At 34.3% G+C, this 27,478-nt stretch overlaps 2 protein-coding genes across 2 annotated transcripts; one reads left to right on the top strand and one right to left on the bottom strand.

The window, feature by feature from the left end:
* Nucleotides 1-18,002, top strand: LOC136340601 (D-beta-hydroxybutyrate dehydrogenase, mitochondrial). Its single transcript, XM_066284815.1, has 5 exons — nucleotides 1-423; nucleotides 8,533-8,859; nucleotides 12,470-12,672; nucleotides 12,725-12,917; nucleotides 17,597-18,002. Exons 1-5 carry the CDS (start codon nucleotides 109-111, stop codon nucleotides 17,750-17,752), a joined length of 1,194 nt encoding a protein of 397 aa, XP_066140912.1. The 5' UTR covers nucleotides 1-108; the 3' UTR covers nucleotides 17,753-18,002.
* Nucleotides 14,999-27,393, bottom strand: LOC136340613 (DNA fragmentation factor subunit alpha-like). The gene is made up of 3 exons (XM_066284833.1): nucleotides 26,387-27,393; nucleotides 16,000-20,875; nucleotides 14,999-15,077 (listed from the first exon to the last, which is right to left on the bottom strand). Exon 1 carries the CDS (start codon nucleotides 27,018-27,020, stop codon nucleotides 26,451-26,453), a length of 570 nt encoding a protein of 189 aa, XP_066140930.1. The 5' UTR covers nucleotides 27,021-27,393; the 3' UTR covers nucleotides 14,999-15,077; nucleotides 16,000-20,875; nucleotides 26,387-26,450.
* Between the last annotated feature and the right edge of the window lie 85 nt (nucleotides 27,394-27,478).

Raw genomic sequence — 27,478 nt, 5'->3', positions numbered from 1 at the left:
AACCGCTGTAAATTTCACGTAGCCAGAGGCACTTGACACTCCCGTATCCAGGTCGAGATCCAGGCATTCTGTACTCAGTTACTTCCGATTTGCCTGCCATTCGACAATATGAGCGGTCCTTTCAAACGGAGGTCCTCCCTGAAAGCTCTGCCCCCGATTCCCATCGACTATGTCAGGAAATCGTCGATCCGAAGACAGTCCTCAGTTTGCCTCCCCAGCAGAATATCGCCGGGTACCGTCCAAGAAGTACCATGGGATGTCTTGGATCGCTGTATTCTTCCGGTGATTTGTTGCCACGGTGCCGCGTTTACTTTGAGCAATGTTTTCCATGCTCTACAAATTTCTCAAGTTACTACATTTACTCTGTTCACATTCTTTACTATTGTGGTGCTGGGATTAGTGTTCTTTTATCATAATTTGAAGGTAAGGTCAATGTCGCTTCATTCAATGTTTGCATTAACAAAGACCGGCTAATGAAGTGATTTCAACTTAACTGCCTTAGAAGTCGGGTCTTTTCCGCTTGGGAATCATACTAAACTCATGCACAATCCCTTCGCAAACCTCGTTTCGACCTGGCAATCTATTAACTTCCCGAGATATTTAAAGCACGTAAGTCGGTAAGGTGAAAAATAAATTGATCCAAATTAACACATTTGTACAATTACTAGGTAACAAATTCACACTAATTGGAAGAATCTTATTCGGCGTTTCAAATTTACGCTTCCATCATCAGGATTTCTTTTTCCTTCAGGGCCGTCTTTAAGCAAGGATAGTTTTGGCTTTTGGCGTTAGAACAATAGAAAGAAGTTTTATACAAAAGGTGTAGGGTAACGAAGAGCAAACAAACCAAAATTATTTTTGGGTATGAAAAAATATAACAAATACATAACAAAAATAAACTTCACTCATGCGAAAATTCATGCCATTTTCGCACAAGTGAAGAAGTAATTTTTACAATCAAGAAACAGCAAGCTACTGAGGTAGTTTGGGATCAATCTTTGAGGAACTTAGATTTTGTAGAAACCGCCTTGTCCTCTTTGTAACGTTATCTCAGAAACAGAACATTTCCTTGTAATGCTGAAAATTTCCGAAAATTCTGTCACTTAAGAAAATTTGAATGTTCCCTTGACAATTTCTTGAAGCACTATAATTTAACAAAAATCACGAATGACTATGTTTTGCTTGGTTCAGTGATACAAAGTTGCATGATAAATGACAAAAAAATTATAAACGAATGATAATAAAAATAATTTAAGAAAAACAATAAAAAATGCTAATAATATAATAATAATTTTAATAAGGAACATCTTTAGATTTTTTGATAAACTTTAAAGAAATTCGTCGACAGGAACATTAGGGCATAATCGCATATCCGATAATTCTGTTGTAGTTAAACGGGGGAGCGGCAGATTAATTCTATATAGCATAACAAAAGAGGTTTCCATGACCTTATGCTTCTACAAAATTCTAAAACCTTCATACATTTATATTCAACACTGGAAGAACCTACCGAGTAACCCTTGCTACAGTTACTGCGATATAGCTCCATCTCATGATCATAAAGGGTCAGATTTGACTTAGAAACGCTTGAATTAAGATATTTTAGGGCGCCATGGCTGTGTAAAAGTAGATATAGCTTACAAACTGGTTAATAACTACTAGAAGATACATTTTATAATTAGGGTATTCTTGTACTCCCCAGAAGCCTCCTTATTCTACCCTGCACAATTGCTTCAAAGGGCAAAGGTAATTAACATCACTTTTGCCTTCGCATCCCCTCACTCGCAATTTCCTCTAAACTCCAATCAATATCTAATAGCAATTCAGACAGAGAACAAATGTGGCCCATCGGGTTTTCCCCTCAAAATATCAGAAAGCCCTTGAATGACTAATAAACTACCAATTTTTCATTTTGTTCATCCTCCGTTATCTACAAATTCTGTGGAAATCTTGAAATGGCGTCGCATTATTGGTCACCTTCCTTATTTCCATAAAAACCAGCTTCAATATTGATGTTAACAGGACATTAATAATTTGGCCCTTAGGCCTGATTGCGATTCTCAATTTGCGGACGCGCTCTACTTCTCATCTGACCACTTTATGGCTCGCATTGACTTCGGCCCACACCATTTAAGCCCAACTGACCACCTTGAGGTTTGAGATGCCTGACCTGTCCAACTGCAGCATACACTCCTATGTCACTGCACTTTTATTGTTGAAGGTTGGTCAATCTCATTTCTACATAGGTACTTACTACGAAGTCCGTCTTGACGATATGGAACCTCATTAACTGTGTCTGGAGTATAGTTGTAAATTAAATCTAGCCCTTCAATTAGAACTCTCGTAGCCTCAAGCATTACTCTCATTTTTGGAAAGGAAAATGAAAGTTTCCGGTCGCGAAACAGTGAAAATCTGATCATGACGGTTTAAAAAAAGCTTTATACAAAGTATCTCTGAACATAACTCAAATTAGATGACTTTACGTATAATATCGTGAATAAAGTTAAGTACAAAAAAGTTTAAGTACTTTTTAAGCACTACTCCCCTATATCACCCCACTGAAAAAATGTGGCAACTTATTTATGGAGATTCAGAAAGAGCACAAAAAGTTATAATAAAAAAGTTCAAAATTTCGTTAATTTATCTTGAAACGTTTTGAAACTATTAATAAAAAACTATCCTCAGGCAGCAACCATTCACACCCTGTATGTCGAAGATGACATGCCTTTCGATATGTGGTCATATGAAGTTTTCGTCATATTTTGTAACCGAATCCGTGATTGAATTTGTGGCACTATGTTCAGATACACCTCGTATAATCTTAGGCTTCATTATGCATTGAAAATGTTTAAGAGGCTTTTAGTTTGAAGATGAGTCTTGTGAAGCAACATAGGTGCTGATTGTGAGCAGTTCTCATTTCTGTACAGTTAGAAAACTAGGAGAATTCCCAATGTGATTTCCCTTGAATTCCACCTGCAACAGATACTCAACAAGCAACCTTTGCTGAAAACTGGATGCGTCCTGCACAAAAGAGAAAAATATTAATTTATGTGACAGGTTATTGGCTTCAGGTGGACAAACAGAAACAAATATCTATTATTATATTGAAAAAGAGAATAACGAAGTTGATGATGGAACAGTAAAGTCTACTCATTGTGTAGTTCAAATTGTTTAAGTATTTATATAGCTGAGTATTTCGCCACCCTTTTAAATACACTGGTTAAGAGAGAAATCCGTTTATAATTATTGAGGAAGATAGAGCTCCACCCTTAAAAATGCCATTAAGGGTGAAGGCCTTTACTTCAAAGGAATCTTTTAACGATTCTAGTTAAGGAGAACCAGAGGCAGTGTTTAGCGGTTTTAACTAACTTGGTGCTGAGACCATATACGGCAAAACTGCGCTTGTTCTGCTTCTCAAAGGAACAAACAGGTTCGCTTGTTCCTTTACACTTACAAAAGCAGGGAAATTCCAAATATTATTTCCCCCGAGTTCCGCCAGAAACTAATAATTAACCAGTTGCTCGTCAACTCTAGAGAAGACTCTATACGTGTCCTGTATAAGAAAGAAAAATACTAATTTGTGTGGCAGGTCATTTGCTCGAAGAGGACAAACAGAAGCAAAAAAAAACAGATGATCATATTTAAAAAAAATAAATAAAGCTGATGGTGAAAACATAATTGCCAGATAGCAAATCTAAATATACCATTTCACAGACGATCGAGAGCGTTAATGACAAAATGTTATTATTTCTTAACCATCTATACAAATAAGGCCAGAGTTTAAAAAAATGTATTTCTTGGAAATCTTAGTAACCACTGGGGACGTTCTTGACACCAAAATTGCATTTAATCGACTCTGCATCTCGCTTGCAGCTTCCGAAACTCCAGTGATGACCCAGATGTTTGGGACACCCTATATAGCTCCCAATTAATTTCTTGGCACAAACCTTGGTTAATCCTCAGTCGGATGAACTAGACTCTACCAATTCACAATGCATTGTAATTTTGGATTTCGGCTTAGTAAAGAATTATCCAAGTGTACCAGAGATCCAAAGGCGATAACCTGCTCACGTGTGTATATTCTGAGAAGGCTGCAGCTGACCGTTGTAGCCCTTAAAATAATCTGACATTTTGTAGACAGAATTATTTTAATTTAAAATAATTACGGGCATGAAATGCACTAATGCATACTGTCATGTTAAAAAGGTCCAATTTTACAAACTTGAATCGTTGTAATATGACGTAAACAAGAATCTATTTTTAAATATATTAAATAAGCTAAAGTTACTTCGGTTTTTGTCGAAAGCAATTTATTATCCTTGAATTGAAGTTTGAAGTAAATGAATCAAATCCATAACTGAAGCTCAGAGTTGAGACTAATTTAAGTTGCTACGAGAAAACGCCCCTAACTAGCCCTGCATAACTGCGGAAACTAGGTGCGAAGCTCCCCGTATGCTGCTTGTGGCTCGGTATAACCATATGTATGTCTCAATAAAACAAGAATGTATTAGAGTTCAAATAACCACATCCTTTTGAACAATTACTTCTCCGTGTTCTGGAATGTTATTAGAATAGTTTAAAACCACATTTTTCGATTGTAACCGAGCCAGTGCCAATGAGCAATTTTTCTTAAGAAAAGATTCTATTAATAGCCAACTATTACCAGCTATTAAACATAGATTAATAATATCCACCTACTTATGGCATCTTGAATAATGGCACCAAAGGCCAATCAGGAAGCAAAAATAACAGCTCCACATGTTGGTATTACTCTGGATTACCAATTAAAATGTTGACTACGGACTTATTTTCAAGTTTAGCACGTTATGAGGGAAACGTTTTGAGTTGGCAACACGTATCGAGTGTGTTTGACTTGGGGTTTCACGAATTTAAATACCGTTCCAGAAATAATTTGTAAGCAAGTAGAGAACAGCGTATTATGTAGCGAGTCTTACACATTTCACTGAAATAATGTTTTAACCCAATTGGGGTTACCAAATCCTAGCGAATGCTGAAATAAATACTGTAAAAAATGACGTAATCAATGGCAAAGTAAGTGATGAAACAACTGCTGTACCAACTGATGAAACAAATAAAGAAGAAAATGATGAAGCAAATAAACAAGAAAATAATGAAGCAAATGATGAAACAAATGATGAAACAAATGCTGAAGTAAATACTAAAATAAATTGTAAAGAAAATAATGGCATAAATTATACAGTAAACGAGCTAGCAAATACTGAACCAAATGAAAGAAATGCCGAAGTAAATACGTCGTACTTGTTTACTACACAACAACCTCACCCTTAAAGACAGGAATTAAGGGTGGAGGCCCTGACCTCAAAGGAATATTTTAATAAAAGTCGCTAGGGAGAATCACAGGGAGTTTTTAGCGATTTTAGTTAACTTGGTGCTAAGGCTACACATTCTAGTTCTTTTTGCAGAGAAACTGGCAGGTTCGGTCATTTTGTTCAGGTTTCCAAAAGTATGAGCCACTTAAAAAAAAAATCGACAAATTCATTAAGTTTAACTTTTTTCTAGGTTAATTAATATCTAACTTGGTTTAAGTCATGACCAACCACGTACACAGGTATTTGAACAATAAATTTGCTCGCATACGATGACATTAGCAAATTTCGCCGGGATTAGTGCACACTGTAGGCAGTGTATCTTCGCCCTGACCTGAGCCTCAAAATAGCTTGTTTTCATTTTGTCAAGACACCAACATAAGCTTGTTCAATTATCCGTTATAGCTACCTCATGCTGACCTAACAATATTACATTATATTGTGTATTAATAAATGGGGCTTCAGGAGCTGCGCTATAGCGTAAAAGACATGAAACGTGAATTGCGCTTTAGAAAGATTTTTGCTGCAAATTGGTATTTGGGAAAAAAACGATGCAAAAAATGAATTTTAGGCTAAACTTCTAGTTACAAATAATAAAATTCTATGTTTAACTTAACAAGTCATAAAACCAATCAATGTTGTGGAAATAGCCTTATTGCAACCATTTTATAACTTCCAAGCCCACGTATAAATTTAACGTTTACTTGGAGTTCAATCTAAAAAGAACTATCTAGGTGTTTATGGCAATATTGCCTTTACGATGCTTACACCTGCGGAATTTTAAGAACCGAAAATACCACCTTTGAGTATTAGCAGTCATGTGATTAAATGCATCAATAGTCTCGTAAAACGTCCAAATTATTATTGTGGGTTGGTTTATTGTTGGCCATCATGTCTGTGATTACCACAGATTACCACTGATGGAGAATATTATGAGGGAGTCTGAGACTTCTTTACGAAGTAGCGTAGGCAGTAGCACTTAGATTAGGACCTGCCTCGTTTAATTTTTGGATAAGGGTGAAGATGTGATTACTAGTGGTAATAGGGCAATTCCACTGCAAAAGCGGCTTAAGCCAACACCAAGCAAAAACAAAAATAAAAAGGCGCCTGGAACGAGTTTAAATCTTGTTAATAAAAAAAAACGTTGTTAGAGCATGCTTGTGCGAACATACTTTCTTCAAAATATGGGGCTGACTCAGAGTGTTCCCTGTACCAGTTTCATGCTTGCTGCCTATTTTTTTATTTATTATTGATCTTGTGGTAAATTCAGGCAAAACAATTCCGCTTATTCCTAAAATACACATAACTTTTTTGTAAACAAGTCGCTTAATTCTTTGCCAATCTAATGAAAATTCATCGAATATGTTACGAGGAGCTAATTTTACAAATCAATTTGCACATTTTTCTCATTCAGACGCGTTTCCACGGAGCGATTTTATTAGTGGATCGATTAAGTTGATCCATAAAAGTACAATGAAAATAACCCTGAGATCCTCGTTTCACCGTAACTTTGTAACTCTTCAGTTGATGAGAAAAAGTACGAATAAAACAAACTTTATCATACAACAAATCCAATTGATTTCAAGTAGTTTTTTAAGTCTTTTTGAGCCTTTCGCAGCAAGAGAAACTTAAACAACATGAGCGCGCCCTTTTTGCTCCAAACAGATAAGGGCGCCTCGCACCCCTTTAGAGTGTATTCCGACTGGCGCCGTTACGATTTTTTTAGCTCAAAGGTTCAGATTCCACAATGTTACTGCCCTACTCATTCATAGTTTACGAGCTCAAATGCTAATATATTGGTTAAAATGTGGGCCCCACGCGTCCCTTAAAATTAAAACTTTGCATAATCGATTTTTTCTTTGTTGTGGTGGGTCTTTTTTGTGCTGTTTGTTGTAGTTTGACTTTTTTTATTTTTTTTTTTGCTCTTTGTCTATTTGATTGATGAAATTTGTCAACACGCAAAAGTTGCTTTATATACATTTGGAAATACCAATTGACAAATGACAAAACTAACAACTGAATTTAATTTGAATCAGGATTGACCTCCAGTTGACACGATAGAGTAATACAAATTGTTTAAAAAAGTTTGTATAATACGTAAATAGGTGAAAGTACGGCTAAAACAGTAAAACATTTCTATAAAAATTGGTCCTTTCATTTAAATATTAAAAAAAAATTTTTTTTTCTTAAAAGAATGAAATGAAAATTGTATGTAATAATCATACCATAAGGCTCTTTAAATATCACAAGTTCCAGCAAAATCGATTATAAATAAGGATAGTTTTCTAACTAGTCTTAACAGAAATTGTTCGATTTTTTTTTAATTCCTTTGAGTTATCAGTAAAGAACATTATCTTTTAATGAAGTAGACTTTTTGGCAGAAAAAAATTATCTACTTTTTTTCGAATTCTGCATGGTTTAGTCAGAAATTATTATTTTTTAAATAATGTATGGCCCAAAACAGTAACATTTTTATATAGTATGCAACTTTCGCGGTGAAAATTTCATTGTAGTGATTATCATTTACATGTTTTTGATGCATTTTATGATTCAATGTTATAACACAAAATTTAGTATAAAAGTTTATTTTCTTCAGTCTTTGGCTTTCCTACGTTAATTACCAACTGTGTAGGTACGTCCCTAGGTATTTTTTAGCGTCCCGACTATTTCCAAGTGACAGTCACTACAATGACACTGTCGCCATGAAAAATGCTTACTATGGCAAAATGTTACTGTTTTGACTCGTACATTATTTAAAACAGAATTGTTTCGGAGCAGAATTCGAAAAAAATGAGAAATATTTTCTATTCAAAAAAGTCTAATTATTAAAAAATAATATTATTTGCTTCATAATTCAAATAAATAAAAAATATTCGAAATATTTCTGTTAAGGGTAGTTAGAGAACTTGTAGTAGAATCGATTTTAATTACGCTTATGATAGTTAAAGACTTTTACGGTATGATTATTACCTAGAATTTTCATTCCATTATCTTAATCGGAAAGGAAATTATTTTAAAACATATGCAACTGATAGAACCCCGTTGGAAGGCCATATCTTAGCAACGGTGCTCAATTAAACCAATGTTTATAGGAAGTTTTTTTACTATTTTTGGGTTTACTTTTCCTTCCTTAAACTTTATACCAAAAACTCTGTATAATTCATAAAAAAGGCTCTTGTTACAGATTACGGCGGCAGGCAAAGCAGTCCTGATAACAGGATGCGACTCCAAAATCGGCAGCGCCCTCGCCCGGCATTTGGATGAACAAGGCTTTACAGTATTCGCAGGATTTCAGGACGCCGCAGGACAAAATCCACTAGTAGATGAATTAAAGGAAGTGTGTTCGGCGAGATTACATGTATTGCAACTAGATGTCACTAATGAGACTCAGATATTGGCAGCTTCTCTGAGCGTAGTGGAAAATCTGCCAGATGGAGCCCATGGCTTGTGGGCTGTTGTCAATGCTGCCTCTTGGGTCGCTTTGGGTGAAATAGAGTGGATTCCACAGCAGGTAAATAAAAATCCTCGCTCTGGGGCAATATAAGAGCCCTCTTACATTTGAAGATTCGTTCTAATGGAAAAACGAGCAAAACAATTCCAGAGCGTCAGAAATACGTCCGAAAAGCTTATTTATTTTCTTTATTACTGCATAGTACATTAAGATAAAAAAATGTCTAACACGGCATATTGATGCATGAATCTAAGTATCTACTATCTTTAGGCTGACCCTAAGTTCGGTTGACAGCACTGCTGAAAAATATTTGATTTTCGTTGGCAAAATCTTTTTAATTGGCTGCTTAAATTGTATAAGAATTGTTGCCAACACAATATAAAAAATATAATCATAGCTGTACAATTATAGAACTCATTATCACACTGCTAGTAAAACTGTTATGCAGGCATAAACAATTCGAACTAGAACAAATTATGTATGAGTTACTGACAGTCCGGAACTGTCTTAAGGACCGATTATATTTACGGAGGTTTTCGATTCAAGTGATTTATACATACATAAATAAAAATTATGTATAAATTCCATATAAATCTGCTGTAATTGAACTCCATGGAATTTAACAACAGTCCGATAATAGAAACAATTTACCTTAAAGCGCTGGATGAAATATGATTACGAATACTAAGAAAAATCTTTTGTTTGGACAAGACTTTTGTTGTAACATGGGTGTTGCGGACTATAAATCATGTTTTCAACACCAAGGACCATAATACCAAAACCATTAATCAGCCCGCGTTTAGTGCTTACGATATTAAATAAGTTAACTTATAGAACCCTAGTTGGAACGCTAATTTTTGAACGCAGCTTCTTAACTGCCAAAACGTCATTAAATACCAAAACCCTTTTTTATACATTTTCCCCTTTTTGAAAATTATTTTGTGGATGTGCTTCAAAATTATATAAGGAGAATAGTGTTTTCCCACAAATATTTCTATAAGACACCATTATCAGATGCGTTGAATCAATGTAAGGTGTGTTTTATTAATGAGTTCACATAGATCAACAGTAAAATAAATAAATAAATAAACAATATTAGAAACTGGCATGTGGCTCATTATTTACCTAGCGCGCTAATCGCTCGTAACGTTATCATCCCATTAGTGTTATATTTATATTGGTCATGGAAATGAATGTTAAATGAAACGCTACCGTTGTCTTTTTGTGATTCGGATTTAAATTATTTTTATTGTTGGCAATTTTATTGTAATTTTCTGAAATTTATTTAAACTTTGTAAGGAAAAAAAATCATATACACACTCTGTTGTAAATTACTCGTGACCGTCACATCTTAGACCCCTCAGCGTTATGCCCATCTAGTTTTAATCATGCACTCGGATCATAATAATGTACTTTATCCCCTTGGTATTTTATAAACTAACTAGCGCCATGTATTCCTTAGTGGTTTAAATGGACGCTTGACCTTTGGCATTATCTACCGCCTCACTGGTCACTTCATTGCTACGGTAACTCTTGATTTCAGTTTTATTTGAGACGTTCTTATAAAGGACAGTGTAACGCTAAACAATATTTCTCAGAATAAATTAAAATTGGAGAAAATAATGATCATTTGTTAAATACATCAGAAATTCCTAAGGGAACAAAGTCCCAAAACAAGGCGTCTGTTTTGGAACTGGAAGCTGCTTTGATATTCGCAAGAATTTCCATTAGATTAGAGAGGAAGTATCAAAACGTGGGTGTCTAGGGACAGAAGGGTTCTTTATTTGAATAATATGCTTTGAACTTATTCTTTATAAAATTTTCCGTACTTCAGAGTTTCGAAGAGGACCAAAAAATGTTTCTTACTAGAGCAGATTCAGGTGCAAAACAACTTTAGTGAATAAAATTTAAGAGTTTTTGTGTCATCGTAATATAAAATATACACACTAAACACTGAGCTGGACACTGAAATATTTCAATATGGGCCACAACCGTGATTGGAGTTCTTATTCGAATTACCTACTCGAAAATTTAAATGATAAATTCCCAGACATCAGGTTTGGCCGGGGAATTCCCCATCTGCCGAGTGCCAACGGCGCAAGAAACCACGCCACCCAAGTCCTACCAAGAGATTGAATTTTTGTCCCATCCACACTTGGACACAACAAAAGCCTATATAGGTTTTACACACGTCTGTTCTCTCTCCTCTATCTATAATAAATTAGAGTTTGGTTCTACATTGGTTCGTTGTAGGACAAAATGTTCAGGTCTGTACGAAGTTTTGGGCCTAATTCCGTGGTCACAGCAACACAAGAAATGAAGTTCATACGGGGTGTGGGGCGAAGAACGGTTATTAAAAAAGGGATTTTACTTGATGGATGGGGATTGGGGATGAATTAAGGCGGAATTGATATTGGTTCGCGCCCCATTTCTAAATGAAATTGGCATACTCGTTTCACAATGGGCGAAAAGGGAGAGTCCACAGTTATTATAGAGGAATTAATTTTCTCCTTTAGAAATATATAAACGGCGTTAATGCACGATTCTAGTTAATCTTTCCTAAAATTGTATACTTATGTTAGTTCCTTTTTCATATCTCACTTCCGCAGATTTCTGTATAGAAATTTTCTTTTTATTTCTAAATTACTTTAAAAATTTCAAGATTAACTTTGGTGTAGTACGATTCCAAAGGCGTGTAAAGGGATTATTTCCGGCACTAGTTGCAGAATCCTACTCTTATGTATTTGTCCTGTCCTGTCGTTCTTGAGTCCCTAAGGCTCGGCGAGTAGACCTTTAATAACTTTGGCAATGGGGTAATTTTCTCAGAAACACGTAAAAATGAAAGATTTTCCAAAAAAAAATCCAAAAGTTCCAGGAAATTTCTTATTATCCTTAAGATATCACAACTATAAAACCGGTGCATTCCCAGCAGTTCGAGTCCATTCCAGTTTGAAAAAACAATTTTCGGTTTAAAATACATTTTAGGCCTTTAATAGAAAACATTGTTTCTCCATTGTGCACACATACAAGTCAATATGGGAAAAAAACATTCATTGCTGCATGTTTTTCTTTAATAAGTAGCAAACTTCCGAAATTTATTAAATCAAAACATGCATTAATTCAAATACAGCGGTTACTTTCCAATCGTAAACATAACTGTAACTTGCAACGCCATAACTTACCTCTCTTCTCAAGTAAGAGGAGCTATTAAGCCTGCCAGACCTAGTTAAAGAGAGCTATAAATCATCGAAACACTTTTAAAAGTAAGTTGTATCTCTGGATAAACAAACCCGAGCACTATGCAAGCTCACCGTACCTTCCATTAACTTTGCTCTACTGAGAGTCATAGTTTAGGATAAATTTATTAGCTTTTCAGAAAGTCTCCCACAAAATCCACCGAAGAACCTGCAGAGCAGAGAAACAAACCCAACAGCCGTTTTCAATGGAGGCCACAGTCGGGCAACGGTTTGAACTCGCAACAAAGATGGCGTCATTCCCTATTTAAATATCTTTGAAGGATAGCAGAAGTTTCAGGAGTTGCGAAACTGTTAATTCTACTAAACGCGACCACTAGAAAAGTTCAAAAATGTTAATGCAGTGTACCACTTCAGTACCACTTTTTGCGATTCCCACAAGCAAACTCACTTTGACCGACAATTATTGATTTTAGGTCATAAGGAAAGCAACAGAGATCAACTTCCTGGGCCCAACAAGAGTCACCCAAATTATGCTCCCCCTGGTTCGCAGAGCCCATGGAAGGATCGTTTACATGACATCAGGACTATGCAGGGTGGCTGATCCGGTCAGGGGGATCCATTGTGGTTTGCTAGCAGCCATTGAAGCTCAAGCAGAATGTCTACGGAAAGAGCTGAGGTTCGTACTTACACAACGGTAAAACCGGGGTATTTAAACCATGACTTTATAGGTCTCGTGGAGTGGATGTGGTCGTAGTCGCACCTGGAGAGCTGACGTCTGGTAATACCTGGGTATCCGATCAAATCATACTTAATCAAGCTAAAGACATGTGGAAGCAGCTGTGCCAAGAACAGAAGCTAGAATATGGGGAGAAGTATTTCGAGACTGCCATTAGAAGTCTGGAAAAGTACTCGAAGTCTCCTGTAAGTATCTCTTTCAGTAGACACAGGTAAGATTCGGGGGCCCTATCCTGGAATTTATACAAGAAGAGGTAGAATCGACCTACCTATCCAATGGCAGTCTTAGACTCTATAGTGATGGGAAGTAATAATTCACGACTTGTTCAAGACACCATCCTTTATTACTTCAGAAGAGAAAAGCACTTTTACATGCTTTAATGTGGAAACTTAACATTTCGCAGCATAATTTTCATAAAACATTGTATTTAAGACCCTCAGACACCTATTTTTCTATATTTTAAAAACAAATTCTTCCTGGAAACACTATAAACTGCATTGTTTCATTTTTAATACTGACCTGGCTCTGGCCTGACCTCAGTCCCTACAGGCAGGAAAAGACAAAACGATTGTATAAATTCGTGATGACCTTTTAAGGTGAGTGAAGGCAAACGTAGAAATGAGCTAAATTAAACAAGAATTGGAAGGTTACAAATTCAATTTAAAGTCGACTTTAGAACTTTTTGTCATTTTTTTTCTAAAATGTTCTCTAAAGTTACTCAAGCCCAATTTATCGCGGAGTGTGATGAGTCAGGAAAAAACACAAATATCGCCCGTTTCAGTCAATTTCAAACAATGAAGACACTACGTTGACTGGTACATACACCAGATCTGTCCGCATTTGATCATTATTAACGAGGAATTATGAAAGGTCTCACTATATGTAAATGTGTATCCATCGAAGTTAATGAACTCTGAAGGAGGTTCAAGTGGAGAATGAACCCCTTACTGAAAACCACTTAACAAGAAAATAAAAAGTCTTTCGCTTTGTTTCAACCTTTTTCGAATTTAAATCCTAATAAAAAACTGTTCCATAGATAATTTGAAAACTGCTCCTCTGGGCAAATGTAAAGGGAGACAAGCAATAATTTTCTGTAAATAGTTTAATAAAGTCATTACAGAAGTACAAGTTAAGGAACGTCTAGTAGAGATTGTTCACTATGAATGCAGCGTTTCTTAGACGACTGCGGAGCTGAAACGAAGAGCAGGAAATTAATTTTACCACTCTGTATGAAACCACAGACAAATTAATTATTATGATATTCGTTCTCACGAATCAGGGACTCCGGTATGGACAGAATATTGCACTCAATTCGGAATTTTACTACTCACCAGCATTCTCCTTCTTTTGTCCTCAGCAGTTGCAAAATTCAAAGCTTCCTGCGGCCAATAACAATGGTAAATCCACCTAGTTCTGTTCGGCTCGTAAAAGAATTGAGGCCCTCTAATAGCGTAATCGTAATACATTTTACTATGCTCCGGGTATGTGTAGTATTTATGGCCATAACGGTCATGATGGATTTGAAGTACCATGTTTTCTGCAAACAAAATTAATCAAAGTAGTAAAAAGTTTTAGTCGTATAAAATTCCGAAAGTTGGCGAGAGAAACCAGGTTTATCTAACAGTAAAAGATATGATATATTCCTGAGAGTGTCCCCAGGTCCACTGAACTATGAGCAAGAGGAGAGGTTAATTTAAAAAAATACCGTAAAGATATGTCTCTAGGAGTGTTCCCATGGCCAGTGAAAAATGAGTAAAAGAAAGGTCAATTTGGAACTTACTTTAAAACTATATTCTAATTAGTGTTCCCAACATTAATGAACCATGAGTAAGGGGAGGAGTGAATTTGAGACATATTTTAAAGACATATTGCGAGGAATATTCCAAAAATAAGTCAGTGAAGAATGAGGAAAGAAAGATAATAATTTGACCCATACAATAAAGATATATTCTGAGGAGTATGCCAAAAGTCAGTGAAGTATGAGCAAGGGTAGATGTTAATTTGAAATGTGCATTAAAGATGTATTCCGAGAACTATTCTAAAGATCAGTGAAGACTGAGCAAGGGGAGATATTAATTTGAAACATATCGTAAAGATCTATTCCGAGGAATGTTCACAAGGCCAGTGAAGAATGAGCAAGAGAAAGGTTCATTTGAAGCTTACTGTAAAGATATATACCGAAGAGTGTTCCAAACGTCAGTTTAGAATGTGCAAAGAAATAAATCAGTTAACTTTAATATATACTTTAAGATCATTTGAAACATACCTTATGGCCAAGAATCCAACGTCTATCTGTGAAGTAACTAGCGCTTTAATGCCCAGATCCACAAGCACTGGACACTGACCTATGAATTTAGACCGTGTCCTATTAAGTTGTGTATTTATAAACTAATCGGGATCGTGGTTCAGATTTAACCTGAAGGTCCCGTCGTTTGAAAAAGAAATTATTCAAGTGTCTATCTCTGTTCTCATTATTCTTCATATTGTTTCCATTTTACAAAGATGATATGAAAAGCGTGTCTCAATTTGGAGCATTTGCATTTTACAAAAGCCAACCGAGTCAGGTAATTTAGTTTTACATAGTGCTTGCATTGTCCGTACACTGTCCGAGGTAATTTGAGTTTATGGAGGTCAAATTAAATTGGCAGTAAATAGTTAAATAAGGCCGACATGTTTCTATGTTAGGGTAATTACGAAATGGGTATCAGCAAAATAATGCAAATTTATTCATAATAATTCAACAGAAATTAGGATACATGTGTGAATTTGGATCATTTCAAAGAACGAGTTGTTTTTCGCAGTTTTTGTTTACAGGACAATAATTTCACGTATATGACTGATTTTTTACCTGACAAGCCAATGACGGTAGTAGAAAGGTAAACCAATATTATGAATACCCCTTAAAAAAACATAACCTAAAAATATCAATGTTTTTTGTACCACCCTGTAGTGATTCTAATAATCAACTCACACAAAATTCTCCAAAATCACTTTTTTTCACAATATCTTAATAACGAATGACGATAACGGATTTTTGCGAACACAATTCATGTGATTTCTCAATCGTTACACTTTTTTTTACTTTAAACGACTTGGTATAGCTTTTTAGCTCTTACAGTTTCAGAAATCGCCAAACAATATTGTCCTATATAATGATCTTGTGTTAATTAGTTACATGATTTACAATATTGGGATGTTTAAGTTAAATTCCAGAATATTAGCTTAGAATAAGCATAGAATATATGCTTAGAAGCGGAATGTACTTACAATAACGGATAACTAGTTATTTTTTTTGTTTTTATTAAAATTCCAAATATCACAGTTTGGTCGGGATTACGTCCTTTACTAACCTACACCGGTATTTTCGGTAGATTATAAGTCGGAAATTTTGAGCCAATGCCAAGAATTTTCCCTAGAAAGCAAATAACACGTAGATTTAACTAATAACTGCCCTCATTTACCTAAAATAACATCTTATTTCGCCAATTTTATCCCAAAATACGGAGTGTCTCAAAAAAAAACGTGCGAAGCTATAACTGAATTATTTAAGCAATACATCTCTGTTCTGCCCGATTTCACAATAAAGAAGTATCTAGTCGTAATGAATTCAAACGTTTAGAAGACAACTTAAATCTCTATGGAGCTTTCAAAAAGCCGAAAAAATCATTGCAAGGCTTCGATGAAAATGTAGAATTCAACGCATTGCTTAGTGTTGAAGACAATCCAAAAAGATCAGTAAGAGAAATTACTGAGGCATTCACGCGCCCAAGGAAAAAGTTCAAAGAATTTTGATTAAATACAAATACCATCTTTACATTTCTCAAAAAGTGCATCATTTGGAAACCAATGATTTCAATCAATGAATTCAATTCGGCAATCATTTCCTCAATAATCTGCAAGCTGATCCACGTTTCTACGCAAAAACTATTTGATTGGACCATTATGCTTTCAACAACAATCGAATTTTCAATAGAAATATCCATCGATATCGAAGCCAAAAAAAAATCTTCGATTTGTAATAGAAAATAATTTTGAAAGAAGATTTAGCCTCAATATTTTGTGTGGATTTTTTTTATCGATTGGTTGCACCCTTTTTTAAAAATAGAAAGGAATCGAAGGCCCAGTGCGTTGGCCAACTCGATCACCGGACCTTTCACCCCTAGATTTTTGGCGAAGGGGCTACCTTCGAGATAAAAATCTATGATTCCCAGTCAAAAACTGTCGATATTTTAAGATAAAGAATTACATATTCTCTCCAGGAAATTGCACCAAATGCTATAATAACTCCTAGGCATTGTGTAATCAGAAAATGTCATTTATGTGGAGAAGATAGTGGTAGTTTATTCGAGCAACATCTTTAGAAATTATATGTTGTGTAAACTAAGAATAAATAGTATGTTAAATGCAGCAGAACAATCCTATTGGTAATATTCAAGGCAATATATTAGTTCTCAACTTGTCATACATCATTAAATTCAGAAAAATATTTTCTATCAAAAAATGCAAAAAAAATAAAGAATTCTATTAGAAATTCTAAAGTTGACACCTGAGGCACAAGTTGAGTTTTAAAAAATTAACTTTGACGTTACTGATTAGTCTGAAAAACGTCATTTTATTCGGTTTTTAATTCATCAAAATTCGTAAATAACTGAATTATAGCTTCGCCCGTTTTTTTTTGACACACCCGGTATAACTAAAAATTCGATTATGAATGAAAAAATATGTCCTGCAACGACGTTTTACTGCTTCCGTACAAGAAATTATGCCGTTTCGAAAATATTAAAATCTAAACTGACAAAGATAATTATTCATCTACTCCTAATCATATGAAATCGTGAGCATACACAAATAATTTTTGCTTCAGGAAACTGATTTGACTCCAGTCCTAAAGGCCCTGAACGATGCAGTTACACGCACTTTCCCCATGATCAAGTACACCCCCATATCCAGGCAAGAAAAGATTAAAGCCCTGATTGCTGACTATTGCCCTAGAGCAATGTACGATTTGATTTATGCCTAAATCCATCAAAAACGAATTATGTATTAACATTTTTAGTGAGTTTAGTCAGCTTAAAGTTTAAACCAATTTGTCAATTTGTCGTTTATGAATATGTCCAGAAAGGAGTTTAATTCCTCCTTTTCCCTTATTATTTAATATCGCCACAATAGTTATTAGTAAGTGAACGACTCGTTCTGTTGTTTCCTCCGCTTTTTGTTCACTCGTGAATATCAATGATTGTTAATTTTCAATAAAATATCGAATAAATAAATCCTTTGTTTTGTTTCTACAACAACTATTTATTACCCAATTAACCCAATTTGAATTACATATTATAAGACAATAACTCGTAGTTGGATTTTTAGTGTGAATAAATTAATAGGAATATTCTTGATAATATGATAATCATTATTGTGAATAATACAACTTCCAATTCTACAGGTCTACAACGAACAGACTTCAAACTCCTCAATTTCACGTTGGGCCACCCCCAATTCAAAGCCTGTTTGTGACATATTTGGCACTACGAAATATAAAAAATGCTACAGGGGATTCAACATTATTCACTGCTAAATTATCAAAGTGTGGCAGACTTCTTCAGAAGTACAATTCTAACGGAGAACAGCAAACTCAATCAAGTTTCGAACATATCAATGATAGCATTTATTTTTTATTATGATTTTTTTAAAATATTTTTTTAGTCTTAATTATTTTCTTATTTATTATTTTTATTTTATATTATTTATTATGTCTCACACATTTTATAATTTAGCCTTCAAATGTGCTAGCATTAATGGAAAACAGATACAATTCTGAATAACAATAAAATGAATGCCGCATTAAGTAATATGTTGATTTCCCTGTAAATACATCAAAATGTGACGTGCATATAATATGGTATGTGTCCAATAATATCGATAAGGCAATGAAATAAAATTAATATAAAAACGGTGAATACATTGAAATATGTTTCGGGACAACTTTTATTAGTGAACTTTCGGTCAAAATTCCTGTATGCGTTTACCTAACACTTAGATGAATGACGTATTTATCACAGCAATAGACAACCCAATTCCTAAATTAATCACTAATAATCTTATCCCATTACCAATGCATGTAAAAATTTATTTATTATCATAATTCTTACTTTTGATTTGCTGTGTTTTGAATTGTTTTTTAATATTCCTCATCAAGTTAACCAACCTGTTAACTATACCTTAGCCATAGGCGTTACGTGGGTATTTAGCAAAAAGTTTCTATGAGATTAACAAATGAAAATATGTGGCATCAATGCCCTATTTTTATTACAAAGTCGACAATAATAAAATAACTTCCATATGAGTACGGGACAATAGTATGGGGTTTCTTATACAAGTATACTAGGAAAGGGTTAGGGTGACATGTGATACAATGTGCTTAAAATCTACATGAATAGGCAGTACTGCAACCGATAATCCCGTGCGTTTGTATCAGAGTACTCAATATCATACGCTATAGTTAAAAAAAATTTCCGTTAACTAACTGTTGTTTGTCCAGTGTGTACAGAATCAATCATTAATGATCCCCATTAATTTACGATTTTTTTTTATACGCAATTTTATAGGTGGCCAAGTATCCGGTAATATTTAAATACATTGCTAAACAATCACATGAACTCCTTTGTTTTCTCGTTCTGCTTGACACTGATCCAAAAGACAGATATAAAACGTTCAGTTTCAGAACATTATGTATTATTTCCGTTTGACTTTGAAAGATGTCCCCTGTCATGGTTGTCATTTTGCTTCATGTCATCATTTTGTCACTGTCATCGACTGCATCCACTCCCCAGTATCAAAAATTTCGTTGTTCAAATTAAGTTTCTTAGTTATTTTATTTAGAGAATCATAGGCGTATTGCCGTTCCAAGAGGAGTTAGGATTTTTTCAAATAATATATATTTTTTTATACGTTCTACTTTCCGCTTATTTCGGTCTCGTGTTCTTTACTTTATTTCAAAATTAGTTTGAAACTTTCAACATTTAAATGGAAAAGTATGCATTACACATTAAAGTAAAAATCATTGGCGTACTGTCAATCTAAGGGAAGTTACGATTTTTCAAATAATAATTATGTTTACAAAGATGTTCTATTTTTCGCTAATTTCAGTCTTGCGGACCTTACTTTATTCTAAAATTAGCTTCAAATGTTTAAAATTTTATTGGAAAAGTATGCACTACAAATCAACTTAAAAATGATTGGCTTTCCAAGGTCAGCTACAATTTTTTCAAAAAATTACAATTTTTTAAAATACGTTCTACTTTCTTCAGATTTCAGTCTCGCGTTCCTCAGTTTATTCTAGTATTATTCTGAAAATTCTAATGCTTAAATGCAAAAGAATGCACTATAGGTCAATGTAGAAGTCACAGGCGTACTGTTATTTCAAGGGTAATTAGAATTTTTCAAAAAGGGGTTATTTTTGTAAATACACTTCAACTAAACATAACAATTAATGTCAAGTAACTGCTAATCATGAGTCGAATGCGTAGGTAAAAAGGTGTAGGCACTGTCATGGGGAGTTACACTTCGTGATTTTTTTAAAGTTAAATGACGCTGTTACTTACAAGTAGATCATAGAAGACTGATGAGACTTAATAAACATAAAATGAGCCCCCTTAGGCTTAGATATTTAAGTGTTTAAAACCAATGCACTATGAATCAATTTCACGTACATCTAGTTTGACATTAAAATAATTCACCCTGTATATATTTAATTTGTTCTGCATCCATGACGTTGCCGCCCCAATGGTTAGGATAAACTAAAATGCATTACTATGCTCTGTGACAGCTGACCCAGATCCGATGTTATTAAGAGCCCTTTTGGCCTTATCGCCTCTACGTTATATAGACCTATATTTTTCCATATTAAAGGTGTGCCGGGTATAATGGGATTATTGGTTGGAAATGTCCTGACAATTCCATTAAATATCAGTGAATAATGATGTATACAATCGTAATGTTCAAAGTATACTTAGCTCTTCGTTTACTTTGTGACTATATAGTGTAGATTTGATGCGATTGAGCAAATGTTTGACGCCGTGACGTAGTCGGTTACTTATTGGCAAATCTTCAGTCTTATTGTTAAACTTTTCTGCTATCGGGAGACCTCCTGAAACAAGAGAAAAAAATTGGTTTAGAGAGATGGGAAAGCGTACCTCGATAAATTTAACACTCCATTACACTTATGTTTGCATACATACAGTAGTGGTCAAAATTATAGCAACTTTTTAAAATTTCAAATAATTTAGACTTAACGGCCTAAATTCAAAATAGGTTTTGAAAATATGATTCTACAATGACTGTTAATGATAGAAGTATATAACAATAAAACAATAATAATTTGTATGCAAAAATAAAAAAATATATTCATTTCGACCTGGACAAAAATATAGCAACTTTTCCAAAATAATTATAAAGAGCAATAAAACTTCAACACATTACAAAATAATTGTTCAATAATTAATATTTTGTATGATACCCTCGCTGCTGAATAACTTCTGCAGATCTTCGTGGCATTGAATTTATTAAATTATTGATGTAATTGTTATCAATACTCTTCCAGGCTTCTTGAAGTGCCTGAAATAAATCCTGTAAATTGGAATATGTATTATTACGAATTTTATTATCCACATATTCCCACAAATTTTCTATGGGGTTGAGATCGGGAGATTGCGATGACCAAGCAAGAACTTCTATCCTTTCCACTCTAAACCATTCTGAAACAAGTTTCGATTTATGTTTGGAGTCATTATCTTGTTGGAAAATGCTTCTTAGTGGCATGGTTTCTTCAAGATATGGTTATAAATTATTCCTGAGGATATTTCGATACATGAACCGATTCATGCGACCTTCTATTTTGTGAAGTCGACCTATACCAAAACCAGAGAAACAACCCCCAACCTTAATCGAACCTCCTCTATGTTTTACGGTTGGTAAAACAAACTTTTTTTGCAACCTTGCACCTTTGGGTCGTCTAACGTATGATGGGCCACCACTTTTGAATAAGTTAAATTTGGACTCATCGCTGAAAACTACCAATTTCTACTGTTCAGATGTCCAGTGTTGGTAATTCTGCACAAACAGAAGTCGAGCTTTCACGTTCTTCTTAGACAGCAATGATTTTTTCGCTGGTCGCCTACTAAATAATCAATTTTCCACTAATCTTCTTCTTATGGTCTTGGAACTGATATGAACAAGGCCCGTTTTCTCGAAATGTGATTTTATACGAGTGGATGATAGAAATTGATTTTTTTGACACATTCGAATTATCCATTTATCAGTTCTTTTTGTAGTTTTCCTTGTGCGTCCTGAATTTTTTACAGCTGCTTCACTTCCTGTTTGTCTGAATTTGTAAATAATTCGAGATACAATTAACTTATGCACACCCAAACTCTTCACAATTTCGCTTTGCCGCTCTCCACTTTTATACCGCTCAATGATAATTTTCCTGATCTCTAATGAGATTGTTTTACCTCGACCCATAATGAAAATCGTCGATTTAATTTAGAATATAAAACGTCTTTAAACACACAAATCTGTAAATCAAGTGAAATTTTAAAATTCCAAGATTTGCTATATTTTTGTCTGGTATTGAAAAAATATGTTTTGATAATTTCTTATAGAAATTGTTGATATTTTATTTGGATGCATTTTAAACATCAACGGTTGTGGAAAATAAATAATATAAAAACGTATATTGGGTTTAGCCGAATAGATATATTTTATTTAAAATTTTTAAAAGTTGCTATAATTATGACCACTACTGTATCAGTGGCCGAAAGGTAAGATATTTGGACTCACCTCTTTTATAAGGGACAACAAAATTTAATTTACATCAAACAGGAACGTTGGCGACATGGAATTTTTACCGTCTTCAAAACGCTCCAAAATGGAAACTTTCCGGTAAAGGCAAGAGAAAACCGGAGGGCGGTTTCAAGGAAAAAAATAAGTCAGAAATTTCCAATTAAAACAAAAATCCTTAGAAACGTGACAAGAATTTAATAAAAATAATAAGAACATGAATACGGAAAGGAAGAAGCAATTTGATAGCGTTTCTTATTCTTTTAGGTATTTATATCAATTGAATTTGGTGCTTCACCACTGCTTTCGTAATTGCCAAGCTCCCACCATAATGATAATTACTCAACACAATTTATTCTATTTTGTGTGTGCTTTTCGCAATTAACAATTATTTTCTGCCGTTAGTAAATTTGGTAATCAACACTAACGGTTTACTTTCCAGTACCTACACTCAAAATACAGTTCGTATCAATGTTCATGTTAACTGTTCTATATAGCGATTTTTAGATCTGATCAGACAAACATTTTTTATCTATAATTTGATTACGGTAAAACTACTTAGATTTCCCAGGGAAATTCACTGGATATCACAATTTTTCCTAAAAATCTGCAATTTTTGTATAGAAATCCAAGTTTGCCTTTGAATAATGGCAGGCGTGTATCTTATACTTTAATGGCCCTGTACAAGTTGATTCCAATAATATGGAGAGAGTTAAAGAAGTATTCATATACCTCGGTGAACGTTATATATCAGCAATTTTGCAATATTGGAAACAAACTAAACTGTAAACTTTTATTATACAGTATGTCCCCGGATAGGGTTTCCAAGGGAAGAGAGAGACGTATTTTTCAAGTTTTATTATATTATTATATTTTCAAAAATGTGTTCAAGTTTAAAAGCAAAAAGTAAATAGTTATGGTCCGATGAAGTAAAAAAATTAACGAAGGTCTCAAAAAATTCAATCATCATGATGAGAAACCTTATCAAAGTATTACAAAAATCATTGGAATAAGTTTTCCTACTATTCAATATATCATAAATAAGTACAAATCGACAACGTTGGTTACTAATTTAAGAGACTAGGGAAGGGCACTAAAAGTAACACGATGAAATGAGAATCTCATTTTAAGCCAGAACAAAAGAAAACCTGATGTAAATGCCTCATACTCGCTTCAGAATTGGAAAAAGCAAATGGGTAAAAAAATCATCCCAAAAGAATCAGATGCCACATAAGAAGAATGAGATTTCATAATAGAAAGCCGGCAAAAAAGCCCTAAATAAATAAAGTGATTATAAAACTTTTTAATTCTAAATTTTTTTATTTATTTTATTTAAAAATCTGAATTTCTCAACATTTGTTTCAAAATAACAATAAAAAAATGAACTTTTGATGTACTAAGACATTTTTAACTTTTTAGCTCTAAAACAGAGCTTTTCCCAAAAAAGAATCACATAACATTTTTATTTAAAAACAAATGTAGACTAAAAATGTGATTGTTATTTCAAGAAAACCCAGTGCCGCATGTTTTTTTTTATATATTTAAGGTAGAATCCGTGCGCATGCTACTTTTATAATAAAATATTACATTCTACTTAAAAAATCTAATTGTTTAATATATCTAATCCTTACAAAAATGCAATAAAATATATCAAGAGGTTTATAAGATATTAAGAAATTTGTAGTTTCTTACGAAAGCTTTAACGCACTTTTTTCTTGTTACGAAAAAGTGTTGATATATAACCTCAATATTAAATTACGATTATTTTTCTATGTGGAAAACGTAGTTAAAGTTTGACCCGTAAAAGTTGGAACACTTGATGTAAAGACTTTATAATTTACTTTGTTTTTAACATTACAAAATTGCCCATACATATAGTTGCTAGGGTATATGAATATTTTTTTGACCATGTTTTACACATTTCATTCTTTTAGATCTAAAAAAACTAATTGAAAATGGTTTCCATACTCCCTTTAATAACAAAAGATTAAATAAAGTGTTCCTTACGAGAACCGGTTTTATCCACTTTCCGGACATTCCCCTGCAAGCGCCAGTTCATGGCGCCAAAAAAAGTAGGTCACCAAGGTTATATCCGCATTCCAAGCATTCCCCTGTACCGCGCATTAGCGCGAGTTACAGATGTATTACATAATAATGAAAGAGATAGTTTGAAGATATGTAGGTCAGTCAGTCACCACACAGGTAAGGGAGAATACGAAAACATCCAGATGAAAGCCGGATAAGGATGCCAATATGTGTACTACAGGACTAAGTCGCCATATGTACCTATCCTAGTCTCACATTCCTCTAGTCGTACAACTCAGAAAGAGACAGAATGATAGTCTTATCGACTTTCCCAGATGTTTCTCTCGTTTGCTTCATCATAACCTCAAAAAAAATTGGTTTAACTTCACTAGAAAATCGTTGTTATTAAATTATTTATAACTGAAATGTAGTTAAAGTTGTTGATAACAACGATGTGTCTAAGTCTACCACTTTGAGGGTATCATTCTTTAGTTATGGATTCAGCAGCTTTTCTCCACTTTTCAATAGAAGTGACATAGTAACTCCAAGTACATTAGAGTCCAGTTATTTAGAAAAAAAATCCAGACCCAACTTTATCGTGAGGAGTGTTTTGAATGATGATGAACCTCAGGTTTGTGAAATATTATACTGTATGTTTTCCCACGTAGAGAATAGATTGATGCCTTTTTGAAGTTATCTTTAATGTGACCTTCATTGGATGTTTAAAGATATATCCTTCCTCCTAGTTCTAAGAGATAACTGACATTATGCATCTGGGACTCATTAAGTTCCTTAAGGTATATTTTAGTATATCTAAAGATTTATTTTCCTGACCACAATGACTTAAAGAGTCATAAAGCCTAGGTTTCTCCCAGAACAACTAAACAAAAGATTGATTGTATTCATATTTTACCGATTGTAATCTTGTATCAGTCTGGTTGAGCAACACGGTTCATTTCTATAAATCTAAAATTTGCCAAATTTAAACTTCCATTTAATATATGGAGCGTCATATGGTGCCGCTTTCATACTTACAATTCTGTTAGAAGAAATACGCAAATTAAGTTAAACAACTACTCAAGAAACAACAAATCTACCTACGTATAATACTGAGAAGAAATCGACGGCATGCAATTAAAAATTTACCTACACTACAATTCAAACTCCCTACAACAAAAAAGAGAAAATTACCATCCCTCAGGGATTCAAGAATGAATTCATAATTTGAAATAATTTAAATATTCACCTTTCACATTTTAATTTACGTTTATTTTCGTTGTTTTACTGTTTTTTCCTAGGTTCTGAAGATGGTGTCACCTTTGTCACTAAATAGGTACTTGTCAGAACCTATAGTGATGGGTGAATGTTATTGTCAGCTAATTTTAATTGAGAATAGAGTACTACTGCAATGACCCTTTCCGATGTGTGATGCATTATTCCCAAAATTTTTAAAAAGAATAAAGAATAACCCCTTAACATAGAACATATTAAAAAAAAAAGTTTATTAAAATCTTAAAAATATTAGGAAACAGAAATAAAGGAACATTAAACAAAAATGATTAGACTTATAGGGTAACTAGACAAGTAGTGAATCCGTTACACTTTTTACTTCATAAATTTTAAGTGTCCCATGTTAAAACGTAAATTATAGCTGAGCAGAAGCCCACCATAAGTACCATCACTGTTACCCTATAATTAAAGAAATAAACGACCTATAACTAAAAATAATAAATGGCTTATTGTACAGTGTTCAACTAAAACAACTATTATTACATCACAACAATCATCAACTTACATTACAATAGGGTCATTTTAAAAAAGTAAAACACCAAGTGCAAGAATACAAAATCGCCGATCACTCAATTCGCCTCCGACTCCGCCGCTTCCTTCTCCTGGTACAACCTCAACAGATCCATGGCATCTTGAGCCTGCCGTTTTTCGCACAAGAATCTTCCCGAAGCCTCCTTTAATTGATCCAGAAAGATTTTGTCCGGATATGTCAAGTCCGCTAAAGAATCTGGATCCATGTCACTCAGCAGTTCCAACTCGGGCCCGCCCAACAACGACAAATGGCACAAATTCGTTTTTAAACGACCTACCAACCCCGCCAATTCATCGCCCTTGGGATCGTCGACCTGGTCTTTGCTAAGGTTACACGTTGGGTATGGAGGGCTCCATTTCTGGTTGGCGGTTAGTACCATCAGACTGGTATTTGGGTCTAGAGTGGCGAAATACTCATCATCGTCGATTTCAGTACCGTCTGCTTCCAGTACCACTGTGAACTTGTTGTCAGTTACATCTTCAAGTTTCTCCTGTACTTTAAAGGTTAGGTCTTCCAAAGAAGTGGCCACGACTCCTTTACGGACCTCTCGAGTGCTGTTGCAGATTTTGAATGGTTTTTGTGTTTTCTGGGGGCTCTCAGGTTCCATGTCTTAGATCGTTTATTTACGTAATTTTCGCGCCGAATAAATTGTAACTGCACAACAATCGCCCTCGCCCAGCAACGACAACGACAAAGCAGAAAACATTCACCGAACTCCGACGTCACATTCTTAATGCCGCACGATATTTGGCGTCATAGGCGAGACGGTCGAAAGGTTACCGCCCTCGTATGGTAAGCTGCGTGCTGGGCTATGACGCAGCTAGCGGCATCGGCTAGAGATTTTTGTCTCACTCTGTAGATTAGTGTAGGTTTTAAAAGGTATTAGTAGATAAAATAAATGTAAAATGGAGTTGCATAAGCCGCAGCTAAGCTGTAGGTATAGTACAATATTCGAGAAACATCACCCGTAGCAGCCTTATTATTAGTTAAATAATGGACGCTCTTTTATAGAACCGTTCGAGTTAGCAAATAAAAGTAAAATAACAAAAAGCTATAAGCGACGCA

Source organism: Euwallacea fornicatus, chromosome 8 (assembly GCF_040115645.1).
Source record: "Euwallacea fornicatus isolate EFF26 chromosome 8, ASM4011564v1, whole genome shotgun sequence".
NCBI classification, from domain to species: Eukaryota; Metazoa; Arthropoda; class Insecta; order Coleoptera; family Curculionidae; genus Euwallacea; species Euwallacea fornicatus.
Note: the sequence above shows the minus strand (reverse complement) of the source record. Positions and strands in the feature narration are given on the sequence as shown.